Here is an 8840-nt window from a genome sequence, read left to right on the forward strand (position 1 = left end):
GAGTAGAAGAGCACACTAAAAATGTCCCATTATAACAACTTTTGTTCAAATTAATTACGTAAAATATTTAGGCTTGTGCGTTTCATAAATTCCTTTTATGTTTTTCATGTGGGGTCGGTGCGTACACTGTTTTGCAGCTCGGTATTGATCCCACCCGGAGCGACGGAGTTGACACGGATCTTATCTTGAGCCCACTCGGCAGCAAGGCTCCTTGTAAGCTGATTAACTCCTCCTGCATGTTTGACATAAGATATTAATAACATCAATGGAAGTAATTTTTGCACCTTAGTTCGACTTTAGAGATTTAGAGGGTGCTTGGATCCAAGGGACTATTTTTAGTCTGACTAAAAATAGTCTCTTTTAGAGGCTAAAGTTCCAAGTACCCCTGACTAAAGAGAGGCTAGGACTAGTCTTGAGGCTAAAAATTTTAGTCATATGAAATCTACTAAAATATGTATTAGCCCTCTCTCTACTCATTTAATTCCTTTCCTTTAACATATGCGAGTTCTGGATTGGAGGGTTTGGAGGATAATAAATGCTCAATAATTTGATTTTAGTCTTTTTAGTATTCGGATCCAAGCATGGATGAGCCTAGCAAGTTTTAGTCCCACTACTTTTAGTCATGGGACTAAAACGTATCCAAGCACCCTCTTACTAGCTATCAATATCGTAGTGCGTCACTTATGTAAGTATTGATTTTAAGTGCTACATCACGAGATACTTTGATACTACTCTCTCCATCCCAATTCCCAAATTAAGTGTCGCTGATTTGCTAATAAAAATAGCTTTGATACTACTCTCCCTCCCAATTCCTAAATTAAGTGTCGCTGGTTTGCTAATAAAAATAGCTTTGATACTACTCGCTCTCCCTCCCAATTCCTAAATGAAGTGTCGCTGATTTGCTAATAAAAATAGCTTTGATACTACTCTCTCCATCCCAATTTCCAAATTAAGTGTCACTGATTTGCTAATAAAAATAGCCGTGTGCGTCACAACGATGCACAGACCAGGTTCACCTTTTTTTCCCCGTAAAAAAAGGTTGGTATGTGGCTGCATCAAGTAAGAACTTGCGTGTACGGTAAACATATAGGAGTAAAAATCAAGAACCTTGGTTCGCATACCTTTAGATATGCAATATAGCGCGAGGGTCGGGTAGCCGAGTGAGCTCGCAACCGAGGAGATGTTAACGACGCTGCCTCCTCCGGCGATGGAGGCGTCTCGGAGGAAGGGGTGTGCGAGCTGGCTTAGGTGGAACGCCGCCTCCAAGTTAGTCGACATGAGATGCGAGTACTCCTCCGCCGTCCACTCCACGGCCGCCTTGGCCACATTCCGCCCCACGTTGTTTACCTGCATGCGTAGAGTTGGTGCAAAATAATCCGAGCTGAAAATTAACCTACCTTAATAGTAGATTACTGAGAAAAGGGTAACGGATTACGTGAATTGACTTGATCGAACGGACTAATCTTACTAGTATGTCGAGCTTGCCGGCGAAGGTTTGCTTCGCCGTCTCCATGAGCTTCTCCCTCTCGGCTCGCACGGAGACGTCGCAGACGGAGACGGTGACCGGCAGCTTCGTCTCCTCCCACCGCCGACGGCACTCCTCCAACTCCGCCGCGTTCTCGGAGCACGTGTGCACCCGCGCCCCGAGCCCGACAAGCTCCTCCACGATTGCATGCCTGTCCTCTGATGCCAGTTAGCAGCACGCAGCGTACGCAATTTGCTCCTGCATGCAACATGTATATGTACGTTACGTACGTACCCAATTCCTCTGCTGCCGCCGGTGACCAGCGCGGTTGCGCCGGCGAGGCTCCACCTCTGCTCCCTGCTAACTCCAGCGGCTGCCATATCTCTCTCTCTCTCTCTCTCTCTCTCTGTGTGTGTATGTGTGTCTGATTGTGTGGTGTCACTTTCTCTCTTATTTGAAGATTACACACGGCACGTCCGAGTGACCTCGTCCGTACGTTTAATTCCTGCCACCGACACACGCGTCCCACATGCAGGACGTCCCATCGGTTATTTGGATCCACACGAGGGCATCTCCAAGCCGACCCGCAAATCTGACATCATATCTGTCTTGGGGTCAAAGAAGACCAGTCCACATATGAGCTAACCATCTAAAATTATTTGCATGCATTTCAAACAGGATTTAAACTAACCGGTTAAACTTCATCAAACATGCCGGGTTCATTTAAATTCAGGCATAATTTACATAAACGGTCGATATTTCAGCTGTTTTATTGAAAATTAAAAAGAATACTTATAGCTTGTACCAGACGACCACCTCATACGCGCGGCCACTCTGCCTTGATGCACCGCCATCGCCATCATCCCTCCTGCAGCGGCGATGCACCGCGACAGTCTTGTCCAAACGTTGTCTGCCGCTTCTAGAGGATCCGCCCCGCTTCCCCTGCATGGTGCATAGGGCCGCCGCGGCCAATGCCGACGGTGCCCTGGCGACGTCCTTACCCTTGTCGACGTTGGCAGATGAGTCATTAAGCGACCACTCATCGTCGATCTTGACGAGCTTGCCATCAAGGCGGCAGCGACGCTTGGCGGCCGTCTCTGCGGTGGTGACCAAGCAGTCGAGGATCCAGGCGGCGGCGAGGTTGGGGTCGTTGCGTACTCATTTCGACGTCGCGTCCGACTTGGCAAATAAGTAGCGATGGACGGCATTGCGCCGCTTGCAGCGCGCCTATTGCCTCATCGTCCGCTCCTCCTCGAACACAACAGCCCTCGACCGCCATCGCTACCGATGCGGCCTCGCGCCTTGGCGATCGAGGGCGGCAGTTTGACGAACAGGTAGTGGTGGTTGCAGCGAGGCAGACCTGTCAACATGGGCGTAGCACCTCTGCGCCGGCAACGACACCGACTCCTCCTACATACGGCACCCGGTTGGAACGCTGTTGCGGTTTGCCCAGGGGAAGGGAACGCCGACTCCTCCTTGATGCGACGCCCGATCTGGACATCACCACGGTTGCATGGGACGACGGAGGTGCTACTCCCGATTCGTTGGGATTTCCCCAAAAGGAAGGTTGAAGCATCAAGTAACAAGTTTTTTCTCGGTTAAGAATCATGATTTATTGAACCAGTAAGATCTTCTAAGCTACACGTGTCAACGGCACCTGCACACAAAACACAAACAAAAATTGTCCCCAAGACGGCTAAGAGGGTTGTTAATCCCGGTGTCTTGCTATTTACAAGGTAAAACACAAATGATGAAGATAGTAGCGAAAAGTAAAACGGGGAAATAGTGGCAATTATGTGGAAGAAAGCAATGGAGAATAGACCCATGGGCCATAGGTTCACTAGTGACATCTCTTGCGAAAACAACAAGTAGCATGTAAAAAAAATTATAGTTTGGCAATTGAAAAAATTGCAATATTTAGGATTATAATCATCCATGATAATCGCATATAGACATTACGTCTTTGATAAGTAAATCATTAGAGCATCTATAGCCAGGCGCCTCAAACCCGCCTCATACACCTGGGCGGGCCGTCAGATAACTGTCTGGTCACAATTTTTCGACCCAGACGGGCTCCTTAAACAGGCATCAAATGCCCGGGCGGACTGGCACCCCTCATATCCAGCCCAAATATGGGGTGTCTATGGGGGTGCACACGCACGCCCACCACGTCAGACCCGACAGCCCGACCCTATCGCAAATTGTACCAAATCCACCAAACTCTTTCTCCTCCCACCGTCCCCCAACCTTACTCGCGACCAGACCCTCTCCATCCCCCACCCTTGCTCCCAATCCCCACCACCAGTCCCGATCCACCGCCGGAGATGTCGTCCAGCCTGACACACGCCGGCACGATGGAGACGTAGTCCGCCTCATCCGTTGGCGGGGTCCCTTCGTCGGCTGCGACTTGCAAGGCGGAGAACGTCGCTCGGAAATTGCGGTGACACCGGCAACGAGAGAGGGAGACGGTGATGGCGGTGGCACGCGAGGAGGTCCGGACATGGTGGAGCAGTTGTCTCCTGCGCTGTGCCCGAATCCCCACACCCCTTCCATGCAAGCGCCGACACGGATTACGCCTCCCGACCCCGCTGGGATATAGGAGGATTCGACAGCCGACTGGGCCATTCCGAACAGCTTTCCGCCCACGCAGATGCCGGTGGTCGACATACGTGACTCGCCGCAGCTCGATGAGCACAGGCACCGGCAGTGCCTGGGCTGCCCTCGACATGTTCGATGGAATGAGCGAACAAGAATCGGTGCATTTTCTTTGCTCATGTCTGATCAGTTTTTTGCATAGACCACTATTTCATTTCGCAAATGATGAATGCTTGCAAACTAGAATCACATAGGAGGTGTTCTTGTCAAACATGATCAATGACAATGAATATCATACCGAAATGGAGTATGAAATGGATGCCACCACCGCATTTGAAGTTGGGACAACATCCGATCCCAATCAGAGCAAGAAGAAGAAGAAGAAGAAGAAGAAGAAGAAGAAGAAGAAGAAGAAGAAGAAGAAGAAGAAGAAGAAGAAGAAGAAGAAGAATACATCGAAGGCAAGAGGTCCGGCATTCTAAAGATTTGAGGACGTCTTGTTGGTCAAAGCTTGGTTGTCCACAATGGCGGATCCAATATGCGGCACCGAGCAAATGGGGAACAAGTATCCGGAGAAAATTTGGAAGGAGTATCACGGACAAAATGAGTATGTGGAGCCGCATCCTATCATGACCACTCGTAATGTGGCATCTCCCCAACATCGTTGGGGGATCATCCAAGGGGAAGTGAACAAGTATGCCAACTGCTACTCACAAGTGACCAAACGCCCTCAAAGTGGGATGGGAGTGGCAACTCACATAAGCTCAATTGCTTCATCTTGTCATCATTTGCATATGCTTCTTGTGTTTGCATTATCGTGCTCATACAAATGTTGTTTGCTAGACGGCGGTGGCGGCCACTTTCTATCACGAGGTGGAGAAGAAGCCCTTTGCTTTTAGTCATTGTTAGATCATATTGAATGGCAAGCCCAAGTGGGACCAACTTGTGGCCGATCTCAAGTCCGGCAAGAAAAGGAATGATGGCTTAAGCCCCAACCAATCAATTGGGTTGGATGATGAAGAGGAAGATGTTGTCATGACAAATGGAAAAAGGCCACCGTGTCAAAGGATAACCATCAAGTTATGGAAAACAAGCGGGAGAAGGCACGAGCCTCCCGTGCCGCCGCGGCTACCAAAATGTCGTCCGCATGGACGGGCATTTTTCGGCGAGGGAGAACAAGAAGGAGGATACGTACAAGCTCATGTTGCTTGTACAAAAATAAAGGATGGAGTGGGATCGGAAGAGGGCGGAGAAGAAACTCGAAATTGAGAGGGAGAAGACCGAGTTGCAGAAGCAACATGCGGCGATCAAATGGGAACTCGAGAAGGCAAAGACATCCGGCAACATAGAGCTTGAGAATGAGAGGTTGCAACTCGCACGGGACGCGGAGGATGCGATAATCATGTTGGCGAACGAAACCTCTTGGATGAGCATGCGGAGAAGTGGCTTGCGGACAACAAGAAGGAGATCAACGATCATAGAGAGTACAAGGCAGCGAGGGCGGTTGTGGCCCGGATGCAGGCGGAGGAGGCAACCCGGATGTAGGCGGAGCAGGCGGCACGAATGCAGGCGGAGGAGGCAGCACGGATGCAGGCGGAGCAAGACAAGCAAGACACATTCCGCTCGGAGCAAGCGTTGGGCCAGTGATCCGAGGCCATCCGTCACGCTCGGACAATATTTCATTTTGGGATGTCCGATTTGTTGAACTATGATTTGATTTACTTTGTTTCGAACTTTTGAATTCGGACAATTTGTATCGTATGATCAACGTGCATGGGTTGCATGGATTTGAGGATCAGAATTTGAGGTATGTGGATGTGCAGCGCAACATATGAGGGGACGTCTGGAGTATAGGGGATGGATTTGCCAAGTCTGACTGTAGAAGCTCTTAATAGAACTGCCTTTATTACTAATATTGTGCCCAAAACCGCTATACAGCATGCATGTCAAGGTATCGAGTTTGCAAAAAATAGTTTCGCAATAAGCAAGATGACGTAATGTAGACAGAAAGAAATCAATCAATATGATAAAACTCCATCATTTTACACTTAGCGGAAACAATATGATACCTGTCTTGGCCCTTATTATCACTAGGCTAGATCACCGCAAGACTCAACCGAATACAAAGTGCCACTTCCTGTGAAGAAAAACTATCGAACTTGATCAAAGAAAACAGATAGATCGGATAGGATGCAAAGTGATTTAATTATACAATAAATAAAACCACAAATAATAAATTCATTTCGGTGAACAATCTGATCATAAAGTAACAATTCATCATGTTCTCACAAACACATCACGGGAACATTGAATTGAAAATCCAAATAGACACAGTTATATAGCTAGTACTTTGATCCATAGGTCGCGATAGTCGTACATCACCATGGAGGCAGCAAGATTGATGAAGAAGACTTCGGCAATGGCTTCCCCCTTCGGTGGAGCTCCGAAAAAGGCCTTCAATGTGATCTTCGTGGAACAGGAACTTGCGGTGGTGATAAAATTCTTCTTGAGGTACAACGTTGTTCCGGTATTTATAGAGATTCATGGTGGTGGAAATCAGGTGAAGGCGGTGCAGGGGGGCCCACGCGGGCAAGTGGCGCGCACACAGGCCGCGCGAGCCACCTATGTGGCCCCCTGGCGGCTCCTCTTGAGGTGTCTCAAAGCTTCATATGTTTCTTATTGTCTAAAAACGTATTAAATCGACAACTTATTTTGACATCCTTAAGTATTGATTTCCCATAAAACCAAAACAAGCCAAAGAAAAAACAAATACTAACAGTGAACACTAAATTAATAGGTTAATCCATGAAAATAATATAAATTTATATAAAAATTAAAAAGTATATAAAATGATAATGTAATAGCATTAAACAATCAAAAATTATAGACGCGTTTGAGACGTATCAACGGGTTCCTCCTTCACGCGGTAGCATGGCGGAGATGGTGGCTCCTCGTTGACCGCACGTGGAGGCGAAGGTGGCGTGTGACGAAGCGACGACTCTGACATGAGGTCCATCTAACGGATAGATTCATCATCTGTCAGAGCGGCCTCTGCGAGAAGGCTCGGTTGTTGCTGCAGCCGCTGCTCCTTCGGCTGCGCCCGGCCCTCATCGTCGTCGGAGGAGATCATGATCTCCTCCTTGCCGGAGAGCCTTCAGCCGTGGAAATTGAGGGGCAGGGAGAGCTAGGGCAGCAGCGACATGAGTCGCTTGACGAAGAACTGCCGGCGTGGAGAACTATAACTTCGGCATCGCCAGAGTTGGAGATACTCAGGGAAGATGAGGGGCTCGAAGAGGATGAAGTGTGGATGTGCATCACCGGCACACGACTTAAATAGCAACGACCAGGCCATGCGAACGGCCGGTCAGCGCGCTCCAATTCATCGCAGCGGCAGGAGTTGATTTCTCATCACGCGCCGTCCGAAGCCGCGGCCCCCTTAGAGGTTGCGTCAGTTCAACGCCGCCCTCCCGTCCGTTCCGTCGTGCAGCTTCAACGCCGTCCGCGATGCGCTCTGTACTGACATGAATGCGGCGCGGTTCGGTGCGGGAATGATCTTGTAGAGTCATCTTGACCTTCAGAAGTTCGACAGGGAGAATCTTTTATAATCAACCCAGAGTTGTGACCACGTGACACATGTGGTAAGCGATCCAAGCAATTACAGAAAAAACCCATAGTTGTGACTAGTATTTTCTTTGGACAAAAAAAGAAACCAGCTCTATTTGTTCCTTTTATGAGCTACTAGTAGATCCTTGCTTGTTTGTTTTGGGCTAAGACGGAGTAAAGCAGCAGCATCTTTTGCAGTGGGCCGAAAGCCGAAGAAAAGAACATACATATATTTTTACTCAAGCCATCATGCGATCAGATGGCACGTGGAAAGATAAGCCAGACATGACTTGGCTCGTGCATGTGAGGTTCTGTCACTGCTGCGTGCACACCCCAGTGTAAAAAAACACGCTTGTGTTGTGCCCTGGGCGCACCGACGGCGATGCTTCTGGAGCGAACTGTGGATTGGATCGCCATGCTGTCCACAACGCGTACCCTTAACCCCTTAAAAAAAAACGCGTACCCTTAACGGTGCCTGCCAAGCGCCACGTCGCACACGCACTGGTACTCGCTTGTATACTGTCCGTACACCTGTAGACTTGCTGTAGGTGGCCAAGGGGTACTCCGGTCTCCCAGTCTCTCTCTCACACACCATAATACTACTAGTCTCTCCCCTCTCCCTCTCTCTTGTCTCACGTCAGAAGAGTGGAAATCTCAAAATCTGATACAAATTCAAGACCCGTTTCTCCTATTTGATCGCTTATTATATTATTTAATTAAATTAAAGGAGCATATTTATCATCTTCTCTTCTCTGTGTGGTCGGCCGAGAGTTGAGAAACCAAGAATCACACCGTACGTCGTTCCTTGAACGAGATTGGCAAAACAGAATCTGATGCGTCTAGCACGGGCGGCTGGGCGAGAGAGCGCATGCACATGGCTCATGTGATGTGAATGCCACGGCATCACACACACATTGATCAGTGAGTGCGTGCAAACCAGCTGTGGTGACATGAACCGACGGCTGCTGGGCAGCTGGTTCTCAGAAAAGTGCCAAAAAGCGCAGGGCCACGGGCATGACACGTCAGCCTCATACATCTTCCAGTTACGAAATCCAGCTCTTTTTTTTTGAGACAACGAAATCCAGCTTATCCGAGTCAAACGAAACCAGAAAAGTTGCTGTACTCCGCGGAAAAGCGCGCAAAGGTGACAAGAAACACCATACGACCTTTTATTATT

The 8840-nt window shown here is 48.7% G+C and overlaps 1 protein-coding gene across 2 annotated transcripts in view; it reads right to left on the bottom strand.

Moving 5' to 3' along the window:
• The window catches only part of LOC119298898 (noroxomaritidine/norcraugsodine reductase-like), a 2667-nt gene extending 779 nt beyond the window's left edge, over positions 1 to 1888 (bottom strand). The window contains exons 1-4 of one of the 2 annotated variants that reach the window (XM_037576203.1): positions 1760 to 1888; positions 1469 to 1676; positions 1122 to 1347; positions 126 to 232 (exon numbers count right to left, since the gene is read on the bottom strand). In XM_037576203.1, coding sequence (XP_037432100.1) covers positions 126 to 232; positions 1122 to 1347; positions 1469 to 1676; positions 1760 to 1845 — 627 coding nt within the window. In that variant the 5' untranslated portion in view covers positions 1846 to 1888. Of the gene's footprint in view, positions 1 to 125; positions 241 to 1121; positions 1348 to 1468; positions 1677 to 1759 lie in introns of both variants that reach the window. The other variant, XM_037576204.1, reaches the window with a different exon arrangement.
• Between the last annotated feature and the right edge of the window lie 6952 nt (positions 1889 to 8840).

This window comes from Triticum dicoccoides, chromosome 5A, assembly GCF_002162155.2.
Source record: "Triticum dicoccoides isolate Atlit2015 ecotype Zavitan chromosome 5A, WEW_v2.0, whole genome shotgun sequence".
NCBI classification, from domain to species: domain Eukaryota; kingdom Viridiplantae; phylum Streptophyta; class Magnoliopsida; order Poales; family Poaceae; genus Triticum; species Triticum dicoccoides.